Source organism: Balearica regulorum, chromosome 1 (genome assembly GCF_011004875.1).
Source record: "Balearica regulorum gibbericeps isolate bBalReg1 chromosome 1, bBalReg1.pri, whole genome shotgun sequence".
NCBI classification, from domain to species: domain Eukaryota; kingdom Metazoa; phylum Chordata; class Aves; order Gruiformes; family Gruidae; genus Balearica; species Balearica regulorum.
Genome location: NC_046184.1, coordinates 116,486,414 through 116,503,847, shown reverse-complemented (window position 1 = coordinate 116,503,847; position 17,434 = coordinate 116,486,414). Strand labels below are relative to the sequence as shown.

The window sequence follows — 17,434 nt, the reverse complement described above, 5'->3', positions numbered from 1 at the left end:
CATTCTCTCAGGGTTTGGAATCAAAAGGTCACCTTCACGTTCCCTATTTAGCGAAGCAGCAGCTTGTAATCCAGTTGTCTGTGTGCCTGCACTTAGCTTGCAATTCAACCGATTAAATAATATTTGATCTATGTTGTCCCTACACTTATTGAAGTTGTCTAAAAAAAAAAAAAAAGTTTAAAATAAGCCATTTATTGTAATCAGGAGAGGACTGCATATAAGGAGCTATTTAACAAGAAGTTAAATAGCTGGAGCCAATGATTACAAAGAACTAAAATGAACTGCTTTAAAACCAGAGAACAAAAACAGAAGATGCAGTTATTTTGCTGCCTCGCGGGAAGGTTATGGTAATAGGCCATTTAAAAAAGTGTTCAGTGAGCTCACAGGGACTGACAGAGATGCCACGGAAGCTCCAAAAGAATTGAGATTTAAATAAAGCTGAGTCTGAATATAAAGCAAAGCACTCTTGATAAACCTGCATCTTAGACTCTGAGTTGTCTTGGACAGATTTAAAGCATTGGAATCAATATTAACAAATCCCCTGAAAAAGCATTCATGGAAATGCTTCCTCAGTAGCTGAATACAGAGGAAATTTTTCTCAAAGTAAACAGAAAAACCGTGACCAAAACCAACCACCACCACCACCACTTGGAGTGGTCTCTAAATCCAGTCACCTCTACATCCCTCAACTGACAGCTCCTCTTCCTGAGCTCCTGTGCAAAGGGAAAAGGTACTTGGCAAATGAAAATGAATGTACAGAATGCATTTAATTGACTAGGCAAGCAGTGAAACTGCTCTTTTTCTTAATGTTGACTTAAAATACAAATAAAATTGAAAATCATCTCAATGGTTTCTTAGTTTTGTCTATGAAAATCTTGTTTCAGCCTTGACTGAGACTAGTGCTTGTTGGCTTTGCAGCCACAAATTCAAGGACCAAAGAAACAAAGAGCACGGGCACATTTCCATCACAGGGTGCAAGTGTTTTTTGGAAGTAGGTTTGCTTGCTGCAGTCCGGATCTGCGGCTTTGGGAGGGGACTGTGTGCCCTAGGAAGTTAAAGATCTTTTCAGATGAACCAGGAAGGAGGAAAGAAAGTCAAAATTGGATTGAGACACAACCCTGAAAAACTATGTTTTGGATGGAAACAATCCATTTTCTTTATTAAAGAATTGCTTTCATATGCCCTTTCTCATCTATATAGATATATAAAAAATATATATATAAACAAAAATCCAGACAGATAAGAGAGAGTAAGTGCAACATCTTGTTCCCTGCTACTCAAGGGAAATAACTGATTATGAGGAAGATTAAACACTACCATGCCAAGCTATAGTAGTACAGTTAAGAACTTTAATAATTGAGTAAATAAACATTATAGGTATTTCAACAATGTATGTCGATGTAAGCCACAATGGTTTGAACCTCTTTGTCTAGGACATTTTAAATGTGCTTTGAGTTTTTTTTGTGAGTTAACTATTCTCAACAACCGACCGATTGATAAAGCTGTTGAGTAATACAGAGTGCTCTGCTGTCTGAGGAGCCCTGGCACAACATACGTGTGTGTGTATGTGTGTGTGTATTTTTAAGAAGCATGTTAGGAAACATGTAGCCTGCAGATTATTATAATAGCTTTATTTTTCTTCTCACTTTAATTAATGGGGAAAAAATAAAAAGCAGCATCTGAATCCCCTATATCCAAAGTATTGCCAATATTTCAATATGTAGAGAAAGTATGTTTCTGGCCCAAAGTCATAAAAAACAAAATGTCCCTTAGGACAAAGGCTTTTAGTCAAGTTACAAATCTTTCAACACAACAGCTCATTATGGGAAAATAGAGATCTCCTTTCATTACAATAACATTTTAATGCATGAAATATTGAAATCGTGGAGTAAAATCTGGCTACATCATTCTCAATAAGCAAAACAATGGGAACTGAAAATGACAAGTATTACGTTCTGTTCAATTTCTGTCATACCACGCAGCATAGTTTTCAGCAAGTGGCTATGGTGGAGAAGAAAACTTTTTTTGTTTGTTTTTATGGCACAGAGGTAAATGAAAAATGTGTGCGTGTTAAATACTATCCTAAAAAGAAAGAAAACCTGTGCAATTGTGCATGTTTTAAGACTAGAGCTTCTGGCATAAAACACAGAGCCAAAGTCAATGTAAACCCATAGTAAAACAACAAAGTATTCTTAATGCTTCTACCAGTATAGTGTCAAAAAAAATCAACTGATTTGTAACACGTAGAAAGCATTGTATAAAGAACGGTGCAACCAGCTGCAGATAATCACCATCAATCTGAGTAATTAGATTGAAGTAATATTGCAAGAAACAAGACAAGTGTCATTCTGAAATTAAGTAGTCGGGCTTCAAACTATTCTGGTGGCAAATTCATTCCATGCACTAATGCCACTTGGTGAATTCTGTGTGTACACAGCAACAAGACAACAAACACATTTTAGTCTATCTTTTATATGAAGAATTTAATTATCTATACATGTAACTAATTTTAAAGGCTGTATTACAGTTGTTAAAGCTGCAGGTTTTTATATATTTATATAATTTACATTCATGTTGATGAAATACTGAAGTGCAATTGAATAAGGAGCTTCACTTGTTCTTTGCACCGCATGACGGGTCAGAAGGAAGGAGATGGGATAGGATTAGAAATGCTACAACACTGCCAGCATGAAATTTAGAAATAAATGAAATACATAAACCAGAACATAACTAAATGGTAAAGTAATTAGTAGAACGGCTATATTGTGCTTGAGGCATTGGGAAGAGAGGGGAGAGGGTTTCTGCACTGACAGCACCAGGCATTTCATCAAGAGCTTGTAACTAATGCTGGAAAGACAAACAGGGCTTAGCTACAGCACATCTACTACATAAACTCGACTGTAAGCTCCATTTAATATTAATTTGTATAAATTCCACAGTCTAGTTTAAAAAATGTAAACATTGGAAATTAATTGCAGGGAAGAGATTTCTATACATTCTTTCTTGTCAGGAAAATTACTTGTTCAAAATGTGTTGTTCCATAGTCACAGGAAAATAAAAATGAGAAATCAAACTTCATGTAGCCAAGATGAAAATAAAGAAGTTAATTCTCAAATCCCACACGAATGTAGCATTCTATTGATTTCTGATATGAAAATGCAAAAAACGAAACATCTGAGACAAACACAAACCAGAGTCTTTTCTAACTGTTTGCAGCTACAAGTAATGTGCAAAATAAAATTAACATAACTAGGATAACAAGGTTATGCAAGGTTAATATCTCTTGCATTGGAAGGAAGTTCATTTCTTCTCTCCAAATGAATTACATACTCAACAAGGAACACCTGATACATACAGTACAATAACTACAACAAAATATCTTATCTGTAATTGGGCACATTTAAAGTTCCTTAAACTGATTTAACTCCTTCTGTTCTTTTGTAATTAAAAAAAAAAAGACAAGGAAAAAAAAGACATATTGACAACACTGGACAAGTGAACAATAAAAAAGAAAGATACATAAAGTCTCAAATTTATGGACATTTGGAACAATTTTAATAGCACATGCAGCATTCCTTGATAGTGGGTCTTTTTGCAAACAACAAAATTGCAATGCAGAAATTTAATTTATACTTTTCCTTTAAAAGGCTAAAATAGATATTTAAAAATAATTTTAAAACTACTGAAAGCACCTGTGCAAAGGTGGAAAAAATTAGTTTGGTAACTATGAAAGCCACAAAAGGACCCACTATCCTCTGATTTTTTTTGTGTTTTTTTTGTTTCATTTCAATTTTGCATCTATATCTGTAGGTAATTAACTCAAACATTGCGATTACATGCAACTAATGTAAAATGAGGTAAACTGCTCTGCAGTGTGTTCTTCTACTCAGAAGGCAGTAGATGATCATGCTGGAAGCCACATGATCAAGGCTGCATCTCCCATCATCCCTCTGGGCAGTGATATGGGATAGTGGGTCTCTTTGAGGACTTTCAAGCCTGAGTGGGGGATGGACAACATATGATTCCTAGAAAAAGGAGGAAAACAACACATAAGCAAAACAAAACAATGAGCAAATTCAAGCTAGGAAAATGAGTCAGGCATGTAAACAGCATGGTGCAAAAATGATAAAGGGAAACATGCTACAAAGGGGATGGGAACTAAAAATAAAACAAACGTAAAATAAGGTTTGCATTACAGAAGGTCTTCAAAGAGACTTTGACAAGTGCAGCAGTGGTGAAGCTTTGACTTCTGCAAACCACAGCAGAATCACAGCAATGCTGCATGTTTCATCTTAAAGTACTACACGAATAATCACAGCATGGCAGCAGAGAAGGTCACTTACATTGCTGGCTTGGGTCCATGTCTGTTGTCAGCTTCACATAGTTGGATGGAAAGAGACCCACTTGTCCATTCACCTCCCCTTTCCACCAGTCTGGGTCTTCCTTGTTAAGGACGTTTATAATCTGGCCTTTATTGAATGCTAGCTCATCGTCATTCTGTGCAGTGTAGTCATACATGCCAATTACTTGGCACACTGTAAGATAAAGGAAGAGGTCTATCGCACTGGTAACGTTTCAGCAAAACATACGCTATTCACAAACCAACTACATAAAACACTACAGATGTCACAGTAGAGTTTCAAGACACTACACTGATGTGATCCGGTCCTGCCCCTCTCTCCTGTGCCCCGGTATCGATGCTTAGCTGAGCCCTCAAACTGGCTCAAGGTGATTAAAACAACCAAAGAGTTTCCTAGCAGCGCTGCTCTCTCAGTCAGCTTACTGAGGGGTCAGGATCACACTAGGGAAGGCTGAGCACAGAAGCGCAAACTGAAAACAGTGTAACCTGCCTGGATCTGTACCCAAGACGTTTATGTTTGAAAGTGCTCAACAGTAGGAGCAGATTGGAAAAAAATTGAAAATTTTAGCAAAAAGTCAAATACTTCAAGGATGTTAGCTTTCTATTGACACCTCTTTCACTTGATATATATTTTTTTTGCCTACAAAAGCACCAAATTTGTTGTACATTTATAAAAACAGCATTCTGCATGCTCGCCAATCCATTCTGAAAAGTATCCCTTCCAACAGAACTGGTCAATGGACAGAACCATCTGGGAAACTAAGTTTCACTACCTGAAGTCTGAAAAAGGCACTTTTCTAGTTAGCACTGGACAGGCTCAAAACAGCTCTGTAATTCAAGAGAAAGGCAACAGTCATATCCTCGTACTACCACTAAGATGTCAGGAACACAAAGATCTTGGAAAGGATGAGAAAAATAAAAAGCATCCTAGGCCATTTCAGCTGCTCTTCTGGCACCACAGGACTGCTCCCAGCAGCCTATTTTCTATTTCCTTACTGTGAAACTCATCAAATCTGACTAGTTCTCAGAATACAGCCATTTCTGTTCAATTATAATAGAGTAGTTTTCTTAATTCTCTAAAGCAGCAGGACTATTTATTTAAGTATATAATTTCCTCTATTTCTCTGATGTTTTCTCTATGCCAAGTCATAGGGCTTCTGGTATTTTGCCTTGAGACACAAGGCTTCCATCTAATTAGCCTTGCTGTCAGGTTTTCTCCATTACATTAATCCTAAAATTTTCTTTTATTTTCATTCTTGTACTCAGGCAGCAACTTATTTAAATTTGTCAAATAGCTCCTTTTTTAAAAAAAAATTTATATTTCAGAAATTATTCAACTCCTTTTAATTTATACAAAGATCATAATCAAATAAACTCCACATTTAACAGGAATCTGCATGTCTCAATATCTAGCTTTGTTACTTGCAAAAAGGAAAAAAAAAAAGAAAAAAATTTTAAAAAGGGGCACTTACTGTCATTTGTCACACCTAACATGTCAACTAACCAAACTGTACATTTCCCGGGCATACTGGAGATAAGCCAGTATTTCTAAAGGAATGTGTATTATGGTGTACTCCTGGTTTAGGTAGTTTTGTGCTAACACAAGTTCAAATGTGTGAACACCACTGTTGTTCATATTTCACTTTAAAGACCTATGAATCTGTTTTACAGCATTCTTTTTACAAGTTTATATGCTATTACCAACATTAAGAACGATACAGGTAAAGTTAAGCTAGACCATACCCGAATACTATATATACATTAACAGATTTGTAACCTGCTCTAGGGTTAATTTCTTTCAAGAATTTTTCATTCAGATCATTCTCTTTACCTCAGAGAATTTTATGAAATTTGGTGCTGTTCAGTAGTATCATCAGAATAGTCTAAACAGTCCAATGGGATCCCAAGAACCACCTTAAACTTGGGGAGGTAATTTAAGAGAATTCTTGAAGAGACAGGATTCCTCAATTGAACCTGAAACAGTGACCTCATCTTGATCTTATTTACACTTGGTCACGAAGCTTAGAATACACCTTAGTCCTATATAGAAAACTCCTACAGTAGTCCCAGCAAGAAAGTTCTTCACTTACTTTAAACTCCAAAAGCCATTGCAAACTACAGAAGCAATCTATAGCCTACCTTCTCTCTGAGCTCCAGTGCTTTTCAGCCATTTGTTACCTTTTTAGAAAGATTGTCTGTTTATTAATACTAGTCTTACTGCAACAGCAGAGGGAAACCAGGCTTTCATATAACACTCATGATCAGTACAATCTATGATGTTGTCTTTCTTTAAACAAGCAGAATGGTTGAAGTAAGTTTCCCACTATTCTTATATTGTGAACTTCCTCATGCCTGACTAGCTCCAAGTAGCAGTAACAGTTCTTTTCATTTCTCAGCACCAGGAAGGACATGTTCATGACACAAGCTTAGAAGGGAACACATACACAGCAGTCAGAAACTAAGAAAACCTCAAAGTATAAAGCAAAAGCATCCATGCAACAGAATTAAAAAAGAAAGTTGTTAAAGTCATGCGGTTTGCATTATAGTATGGCAGATGGAGAGCATATACATTAAAAACACAACAAAAGAAACAGAGGTTTGGATGCTACTAGTTTCTGATGGATGCCCTACCTTCAAAACCCAGACAATAATGGCACAGTCTCAGACCCTTCATAATGCACTACCTTGGGCACTGTTCAAGCCTTGTAGATGGTTTTCTTCAGGCTTTCCATGTATTTTGCTATAGTAAGCCTCCCCACTAACATCTGCTATGAAGATGCTTCTCAAGCATTAATCTCAAACTCTTACATTAACCACACAGTTAGTGAGGTCATCTATCATAATGGAAAGATAAGAATCTTTTTATCATCCTCCAAAATGAAAGGTCCATAACAAAGTTGAATTTGATAAAAATGAATGTCATTGTTATGTTCTGTGGACAATGAAAAAAGTGCTAAAAAATTTATTCTTCAGAAGTTTTATTAGCATATGTGAAAAGTCCCAGACTGTCAAACCTAAAATAATTAAAAAAAAAAAAAAAAATCCCTTCATATGGCCTTGTAAAAGCATGTCTCAATGCTGAGTTACCATTTTAACTGCAGGACCCAAACTCAAGAGTCTTTACAGAAGTCTGATTTTCTGCATCTTTAAGATTACCATCAAAGGAGCCAATTAGCACCATTTATAACATTTGCCTTCTCTGATACAGTACTTTTATTTATACCAATGACATGTGAAACTAATACCACAGTATTTTATTCTAGTTCCATAAACCGCATGATAATCCTTCATATACATTTAAAGGAGAAAATTATGCTCGCTACCATTTTTCATTTAGAAACATTTGTTTCATTTTGATGATACACATTCAAAAAAATGGCCTGTGGAAGCAGCAAGCTTTTGTGCCCTGCCACACCCAACTAAATCCAAACAGATGACAGACAACCATGTCAAGTCTTTTGGGTGGCTTATGGAAGAAAACACATCCATTCTGCATGGTTTTGATTGACAAGAATCCTCTTTACTTAGTACTACATCAACTCACAAGCCTAAAATGGTTCAAGACTGAAACAGTCACAAGGAATGAACTTTTTGTTCTCAGTCTTCTGCCTGGCTTCATACCTTGCAGTAGACTGACAGGACTCTTTGATGTTGCCTGTGGTGGAGCTGTAACAAATAGCTTTAAAAATAGAATGGTCTATCACTCTTGTATCCTTTCATAAACCTTAAAATAAGTAGCTATACAGGACAAAAAGCTACATCTTCATTTGAGTGGTTTTCTCATGCTTCACGTTAGGAAAAATAAAAGGTTCTGAATGAGAAGTGCCTCAACTGCTAGGCCCGTGGACCATCCTGAACCTTTAAAAAACTCCTTTACTACAAGTACTGCAAACAAATAGGACCGAATTTGAATGGTTTACTCTTTAAGATGTAATGTCACAGATGGCTTTTTAGCACTCAACAGTTCATACGTGAGGGACCACCACCATCAATATACAGACCAATTTTATGTTTTTCTCATTTAAAAGAAAAAAAAATAAAATGAAGAGTTTAACCAAAGTGCCTAGTTTAACAGATACTACAGAACGTCCACTTATTTTTAGAAGTCCTATTGTAAATGATGCACATTACAAAAGCAACTTTGTTAATGCAACCGCATTGCTTACCTGAAGGTAATGCTGTTGATTTAGGTAGCTCGGTTGGTGTAGTTTTACTGGTACCAGGGCTCAAAAGTTTTACATAATTAGCAGGGAACCATCCTATCTGCCGTTTTTTCCCTCGTGCCTAGCAAAAGAACAATTCTTTTAAGAGGATTAAGCACATCAATAGATCCTTAGATGAAGTAATTCAGCTAATATTTTAACAACTGGCAGTCACACTGACTATTTTAGAATTAAAAAAAAAAAACATTTTATGAGAAAAAAGTTAGCTATCTTTGTGGCAATAGTTTAATATTATGATGCTTCTATTATGTGAAGTAAGCTTTCATAATACATAAAGCAGTAGTTTATAGTATCTAACCAGTGTTATTTACTACTAATTTGAGTGATTTTTCACTTAAGTGTTCCTAGTTTGTGTGTTTTATTATTAATACTACAGCCCCGATTCTGTTTAAACGATAACTCTAGAATATTAGGCTAGCTATCGCATTAATGAGTGGCAGCATTTACATGCTTTTTCATTATGCAAAGAATTGCATTTAAATAGATACCTAGATTGTGATAGATTAAGTAGAGATTAAGAATTCCAATTACCTCTTTTCTTTTAAAAAAACAGTATCTAAATTTTTTTATAGTCTCTCCTACCCAAACAACAGAGTATAAACATGTCGCATTAGCCAAGTGCTAGAAGAACAGCAAAACATTACAGCAAGAAAAAAATGGGTAAAGTTTGGATTCAAATACAAAACCCCAAAGCCAGATTCTAATCAAACAAAAATTAAGTTTTGGCAACTACAAATACATATGGATAGACACTGTCCAAATGATCTTAATTAACAGATGTTAAGGTTTTGGAAAGTACACTAGATGTTCTTGTGCCTATCTAATCAGAGAACATCAGCAAGAAAATGTGGTGCACACGTGTCTTAGTGTGCGTGTGGTCCATGTGTGTGTGCTGAGAGAGCAGCAGGTTACTGTACACCTGGCCTACAGCAGTGCTCTACAGTTTGTAACTTAGCTGCAATGAGTCACTTTCAGAGACAGGGTATTGGGATTGACGAACCACAGGTCCGATCCAGTGTGACAAAGCTTGTGTCACCAAAGGATAGGAATTTGACAGAAAGTGCATCCTGTTATTTTGCCAATTCCATTGTTTATTGCAAATAAAATCAGAAGAAAAATCTTTACTGTAAGAAAGGTTATTCTAAAACTTTGAATCAAATCTCAGCTTCTAAGTCTATTAAATCTATGTTACAAATTACTTTATTCTCTTTTTGTGTTAGAAAAAGGTTGGAATTTTGGGCATGTAGAATTTTGCCTTTAAAAATAAAACAGATGTTAATTTTAATGAAAAAAGTCATCTAACACATATACTATTCTTTCACTACTTCCTTCCCTCTCTTTTTCTTTACTGAAAAAGAAAGCACTTGATATCAAGTGTATCTAGATCATTCATTTTAAGAAAGTCTGGAAGACTGCATTAAACCTGGCAATATAATGTAAGACCACACATTTGCCTTATTTTACCTTCACTCTGATCCCTAAGACAAGCATCATGAAAATTTACTGGAGGCTGAAACCAAACAGTACATACTCTTCTAAAAAATCTGCCACTTTGAAATTAAATGCATAAAGAAAAGTTAATATTAGTGTCCTTCTCCAAATCTTGTCATCATTTCACTACTTGGGGGGAGGGTGTTGCTGTTTTTATTATTAACCAATTCCTCAATCCATTTCACAATACTGCTGCATTAGCCTTTGTGCTCACATAACATAGGAGCAAGAACTAGTATTAGAGTGTTGGAATGGGAGAATGAAAAGAATAGGTAGGGGACTCCTAATGAAATAAAAATAACTTGTAAAACCATATGTAAGAGTAAGGTATGCAAAACTACATATGAGTATTTACACATCCAAAAATTAATTTTAAAAAAACCCTCCCATTAGCTGCTAAGTGGTAATTGTGACAGGTTTTGTCCAGTGAAGCTTCTTATCTTAAAATACATTTAATGTGAGACTCTTTAAAGCTACAAGTTAACAACAACATAAAAGTTAGTCAGAATGAAAACCAAAACTATCCTGGAAGTTGAATTCTTCACAAAAGATGAAAAAATATCACCAGGAAAGGCAAAAAGAACAGGCAGAAATGTGAAAAAAAAAATATTTGAGTTAGTTTGAGCATCTGCATTGCAAAAATAAATCAATTACATTCTTTCATGTAATATTCCCTGTTAAAAAAACAAAACCAAACAAAACCTCATTCAGTGGTACAGAGCACAACTGGAAGAAAAAAAAAAAAAAAGGCAAAAAAAAAAAAGCTTTACCACTGAAATTCACAGAGAATCAAAGTTTCTGAATTGTCAAGTTCTACTCTTTAAAAAAAAAAAACTGATTAAAATATTTTATTATCTATTATCTTCTCATACAACTCTCCATCTGATGTTTGCAACAGACACTATTCTTTTCACTCTTCTACATTAAATTGAGCTGTTGCTGAGATGGAGGCCATTAGACTGGTATTCTACACTGTCACATTCATTAAGTAACCTGAAAAAGTGGTGGCCATCTTACAAAAGCCACTGCTGGAAAATACTTCTCAATCTTCCAACAAAAGGGATAGCCAAACTTTTGGCTGAAGGAATTCAGAAAGCTTTTTAGGAAGACATTCAGGACTGCGCAGCCCAGTATTTCTTCCACTTTCCCAGTGTGCACATGTATCAGCTGAGCTGAATGCACGTGATATGCACGGTCACTTGTGGAATGTGACATACAAGTACACTCTGTCACTTAACCCAGCAGTCCCATGCACTCCTGTTGTGTGGCTGGCGTTCCTTACCACCTGACATGACAACTGCTTTTTTGCTCACATGAAGATGACTACTAGACACAAAACTGTGAGGATTCAAAAGCAGCTGAAGCAATACACCCTAAAAATCCACTCCTTTCTTATTTCTGAAGGGCCACCAGGAAAATGAACAAGGGAGTGGACTGCAGCATGGGCAGTATCCTTGACTTACAATGAGCACAATGGCTTCCTCCTGCTGTCCTCCAAAGTTATTTCAAGTTTAAGAGATTGGAATGTATGTATATTTTTGTAAAGGGATTTTATTTGTAAATGCTTAATTGAGGAACATTTTCAAAATTATTTATCATTGATGCATTCATCATTTTGAACTATTAAAAAATTACCAATTTTTTTACACGGAATTTTATTTAAAAAAAACCAGTAACTAACTTGGAGCTCTCCTTCCCACCAGCCACCTGGATTCTTCTTTCTGATAAGAATCAACTGACCAGGAGCAAGAGTAAGCTGTTCTGGACCCGTTGCTGTGTAAGAGGCAATAACTTGAGCAATTTCTGTTGAAGCAGGGGGGGGAAAAAAAAAAGTTAATTTGGAAAAACCTGAGCACATTCTATACAACATTAACTCTGCTGTTATCACTGGCACAGTATATCCATTTTGTATTCCTTTCCATAAAATTGCTATGCATTTATGTAGTTCCATGAAAACATATGGTAATTATAAAACAGATCAGAAGTTCATAGCACTACAGGAATAAAACACAGGTGCAGCAGCTCTATGAGTAGGATATAAGAAAATATTTGAAATAGGGAAGAATAATGACCATCATTAGAGCTATATGGCTCTTAAAATCAAGTGTCATAGCAGTGTTTTCCACTAAGTACATTTGTGTAGCATCAGTTTGGACTAAAAAGAGGAGATATGTGTTGATGACAATATAATGAAGAAGTTGCAGTAAGAGGTGCAAACTAATGAAGGGCTGCAGAAAATTTTTTACCACCAGACTAGACAAAAATGAGTATTTTCAAAATGTAAACAAACAGGATTTGGTTTGAAACCTTTATTCTATGAACATTAGTACAAAACTGGCACCTTATCTAATCACCTATCAGCAGGAATCTGATGCAGAGTATCAGTGAGCTCACAATTATCTCTCCATTCAATTAGCCAAAGTAGACAATGCAGTTTACTGCATTCTACAGTGGTTGTGGAAAGACAGATGATAACTTAGTCACCACAAAGTCTGGCAGGGTCAACCCATTTTTTGAACCAATTTGAACCGACAGGAGCTTATAAGCAGCTGTAGGTATTTTGATGTGCTACTGATAGCTTTTAAGTCAGGTTTAGTATGTCATCAAACCATGTTTAGGTTGATGGAGAGTATGTTTAATACTATGATAACTGGGAATCTTTTGTAAACAAAAGATGGTAGATTTGGAAATTTTTTAGCTTTTGGTAAGCTAAACCTTTTAGGCTGCCACATTTATGTAGCCCTTTTTTAGCCATGAGTTAAGGGGAATCTATGGGGAATTCTGTTTTAACCTTCATTTAGTTGTAAAGGGTCTCAGACATCCAAAGCAGCACAAAACTAGTGTTGTAACTGCTGAAAACTCCACTTTAGGATCCCAGTACACAGTCATTCATCACTTAAGCATTCCTTAACAGAATGATCTAGGGGTTGGGGTTTATTTTTGGGGGGTGGGGAATTCTGTTTTTATGAAAAACCTTTCCTGGATTAGTAAATTCCGATCCTGTGTTTAAGACAAAGGAGGTTTTTATTTGGCATTGCATCAAATAAAAATAGGGACCAAACAGCTGATGTGGGCACTGAGTTTGACTGGTTATGGTTGTGGTCTAAGACTATCCTAGAACAAGCCCACAACAGAGCTGGTAGTACAAGATCACAGAAATGTGTCTCAATTGCTTCAGTGCAAAGACAGCCAGCTTAATTTAAAACCTCAGCAATTATCTGATCACAGATCAATACACTGCTTGAGATTTTAGCTTTTATTTGAAAATCTTGATAAAAAATATCTGTATCAGTTATTTTCACTTATGATTACTGTTTGTATATATTTTCAATCTAGTTGATCCTAAAAAACTGGCACTGGAAGACTAAGCAGAAAAAGGTCACACCTGCCATCAGTTTGTCCCTTTAGAAAGCAGCAGAAAGCAATGTGACAGTGAGCGTGAGGTGGACTAGCAGTCAACACAGCAACAACAAAAGGGACTGAGGCCAAAGGGAGCAAGCACAGAGAAGTGGTCTCCAGCTTTCACCTGGGCAGCTGTACTAAGAAAGTAACAGAGCGCTGGGCACCACCCTACTTGGCCCTCTCTGTCAACAAGCGCCAAACTTCCTGTGGCCAAGAGAAACAGCAAAGGAGCTCAGTAACAACACATCACCCACAGGCTGGGAAAGGAGGGGGAGTCTGTTGGTAAGGCAGAGAAAGGGAGCAGTGATTGAAAAGGCAGTTGTAGGCAGAGGAAACCGCAAACTCAACTCTCTTGAAACAGAGGGAGGTTTTTGTTGCAGGGAAGAAGCAACAAAGTGATTTGAAGACCGCCAGGAAAATGATCAGATGGTTTCCTTAAAATTTGGAAGAAAAGGATGATTTGGAAAATTAAAAATGGCCAGAGAAGCGTTCAAGATGTAAATGAACAACATAAGGAGGATGAAGAAGCAGAGAGATGACAAGCAATCTGAGGTCACTGCAAATGATGACACACGCAGAATTAACTACGGCAGAACCTCCCTCATGATACCTCAAAGAGGGGAGAGGCAGGCACACAGAGGTGATGACAAAGCCAGTAGCTGTTAGAAAGATGCTTTAAACCTGGATCTGGAACTTAGCACACAGTGTGAATGCAGAAGATAGGAGAAAGAATTTCTAAGTAAAATATAGTAGGTGATGACAGGAGAGCAGAAAGGTTTACATAGAGAAAAGCCAGCAGCAGCACAATCTGTCCTGTATGAAGGCAAAGCAAGCAAGCTATTTGGCAGGAAACATGGCTATACTGCTAGAAAGTCTGCAAGCTCCTTGCATTTGCAGGTTTTTCCACAGAATTACATTAATTCTTCCACCCTGGGCTATTCAGTAGGCAAAATGAACACAAGCAAAGTAACTGTGGGAGTTTGTCAAAATCAATTTATTTTTTTTTATATCAGGCAAAAACCTCTTTCATTACTATGACAATTATAATATTCAGTATATCATACTGAAAAAGCAAAAATCTTATACCTTGCATCTCTCTCAGAACAAGAAATTTCTCATTTTAGTCTACAAAAAGGTGATTTACAAGGTTCCAGGTATCAGATATCCTCTTTCAGCAACCAGCAGCATAAAGAATTTTTACTGTGGACTGTGTGTTAAATACGTTATAATACAAATTACAAATTTAACATTCAGATCTTGCATGTCAGAGAAGCAGAAAGTTAGAGAAAACAACTCAGCAAAAAGTTAAAAAAAACTCCCCAAAATAGCTTTCCTTCCAGGAAGGACTTTTTAATTTTAAGTACTGAATTACTGAGAAGAGATCCAATTCAATCACTGTCCAGGCCAAAAAATGTAGTCTCTACTAAACCAGGTACATTTAGAAAAAGAAAGAAATGCCTTCTCACAGATATAATTGTCCTCATATTGCTGCTTAAATTTGCAGACAGCAGTTTCTTTTCCCTTGCCCTTCAACACACACTATTACCAACTCCCACCCACTCATCCTGCTGCTTCTAGAATAAACAGGAATATTTCACCTCATTCATTAGCATTTCACTTATATTGGCTGAGCACTTGCAGCTCGTTTAGAGCAAAAACATCCATGAATCTCCTTGCTGAAAAATAGGCAGAACTGTTACCAAACTGTTCTTAAACTCCAAAAGATTCTGAACACAGCTTTTGTCAACATACCCCAGTCTCTACTTCACTGAAAGTTTGAATCTAGGAGACTAGTGAATATAAGGCTAGTACTCTAGGCTGAAGTCTTGCCATCGACCATTCTCTCATGGATGGAAAAAGCAGACAGACCTATCAGCACCTTCTCACTATTCCTAGCAGGTATCACTTCTAGAGGTTTTCCAGAAAAAGGCATGAGTGGTTTCTGTCCAAGCCCTTCTTTCCATCAGTAAGATTTGACAAGAGCAGCCCATTGCTCATATGTCAAGGTAGAATAAGCCAAATGAAGTTGGGGCTGCTGCAATCTACCCTTCCCCCCCCCCCCCCCCTCCTCTGACACACACAGTGAACCAGTTCAGGGAGACAAAGCAAAACCTCCTCCTCACAAAACAAAATATGCATATACATGCGTGTGTGTGTGGAAATAAGGCCAGATTTGGTAGATCCCATCCTTGAACCACCTCACTGTGCAACTGAAAAAGCCTCAGAGAAAAAGACAGAATGGAAGCATGGTGCACCCCCTACTTAGTTTGGTTCAGTTCAATGCAAAGTCACCTCTTTGGTACAAAAGAAAATAAATACACTGAGGGAAAAAAAAGAGTTGTCTTCTGGAAAGTTTACAAATGCCTGCCAGTGGCAGAGAATTTACTTTTCTAATGATCTTTGGAAATACAACGGCTGTTTGGAAGGACAGCCCCCACCACCCCAAGAGCCAGGGGACCTCATTCTAGCCAAAAAGTAACCCACAACATGAACTTCTGTAATATGACCAGGCTTGACAGGCAATAAGCTACATAGTATGGATACAAAGTATGTGGTCTGGAAAATGAGAAGCAGGCACAAGAGCTCACGAAGTCCACCTATGCCATATTGTGTGGCATTCTGGGCAAAATACTGTAAAACCACAGGGTAAGAATGAGTACTTCCTTTTTCAGAGGCACTGGCAAACTTGGGCTTTTTGCAGGCTTCCAATGTTCTGTTCACCAATCTATCAGGAAGTTTACATTCATTTTTGAGCAAGCGGATTTTTATGCTTGAGCTACATGCTATTTAGTGATTGATACGTGCTAGATAGGATGATTGACAGATTAGGCATTATTTTATTATAGACAACAGTTTTCATCAGTGCAAATTACTACAAAATGACCAAGAGCAAACAGTTTATTTTCATGGAAGACATTTTGTTGCAATTGAACTGAAGTACTTAAGAACAGAAAAAAGGTGCTGTCACAATATATGACTCACCAGGTTTCTTCCCTAAGCTTCCTGTTTTTCCAGATGCTCCAGAAGCCTTGAAACAGAAAGTAAGATATAAGTTTAGCACTCATATTTATTTCTCCAGTGTATGAAAATGATTTACTATGCTTCACCTTAACACATTAAACAAGGATGTAAGTAAAAAACACTCACGGGAAGATTCTATTCTTACAGAAATGCTTAATATTTTAGATGGCAATTAATATATAGGAATAAATACCAAGCAGTGTATGGAACTGGATAACTAACTACATAAATGTGTAGACTTCTTTCCTGATCTTTTCTTCCTTTCATGGACTGCAAATAGTAATGTAATTCCAAATTACATAGCACTTGAATTGTAAATCTGCATATCTACAGAATGTGAATTCTGCCAAGTTAAGTCAAAACAACAATAGTAGTTTTCAACTCTACAAATAGTTAGATTGCAAATATGCCTAAAAAACTAACTGGACATAATTATTTCAATATTGTCCATATTACATTCTAAAATTTCGCATATAGCACATTAGCATAGCCAGTGTAGTCACTGCATCTTCAAGACAAGTCATCTGAACTTTGTAGGTGGTGTGCGTTGCAGTAGTAAAAGCCTCATCACCATTTTTGTGCCCAAGTGAGAGCACAGGACACTGAATAGCAAGGTGCTATCTATCTGTAGCTATTTCTTCTGAACCTATCTGAGGTAAGAGGGATGAACATCATCATCATCATTCAGGCCAAGAGATTTGCAAGAAAAGCCTTTGAACAGCCACAAGAAATCCAGCAAGCAGTCAAATCAGTTCAGTTATGTACAGGAAAACAGCGATACTGAAAGATGAAATTTAACATAAAAAGCTTTCATAATTTACAAACTCAAAGTTCTCTTCCTGGGGAAAAAAAAAATCTTTTCCCTTGAGGCCACTGGTTAGTTGGGAAGAGTTATGTTTATTTTAATGCACTCACAGGTCTACTGATATACATGCAA

At 36.6% G+C, this 17,434-nt stretch overlaps 1 protein-coding gene across 8 annotated transcripts in view; it reads right to left on the bottom strand.

Moving 5' to 3' along the window:
• ITSN1 (intersectin 1) overlaps window positions 1–17,434 on the bottom strand; it is a 145,605-nt gene that overhangs the window by 24,943 nt on the left and 103,228 nt on the right. For 7 of the 8 annotated variants that reach the window (XM_075771243.1, XM_075771268.1, XM_075771251.1 and 4 more), the window contains 4 exons: window positions 16,459–16,504; window positions 11,756–11,877; window positions 8,527–8,644; window positions 4,344–4,535 (listed from right to left, as the gene is read on the bottom strand). In XM_075771243.1, coding sequence (XP_075627358.1) covers window positions 4,344–4,535; window positions 8,527–8,644; window positions 11,756–11,877; window positions 16,459–16,504 — 478 coding nt within the window. Of the gene's footprint in view, window positions 1–1,329; window positions 4,026–4,343; window positions 4,536–8,526; window positions 8,645–11,755; window positions 11,878–16,458; window positions 16,505–17,434 lie in introns of those variants that run through there. The other variant, XM_075771300.1, reaches the window with a different exon arrangement.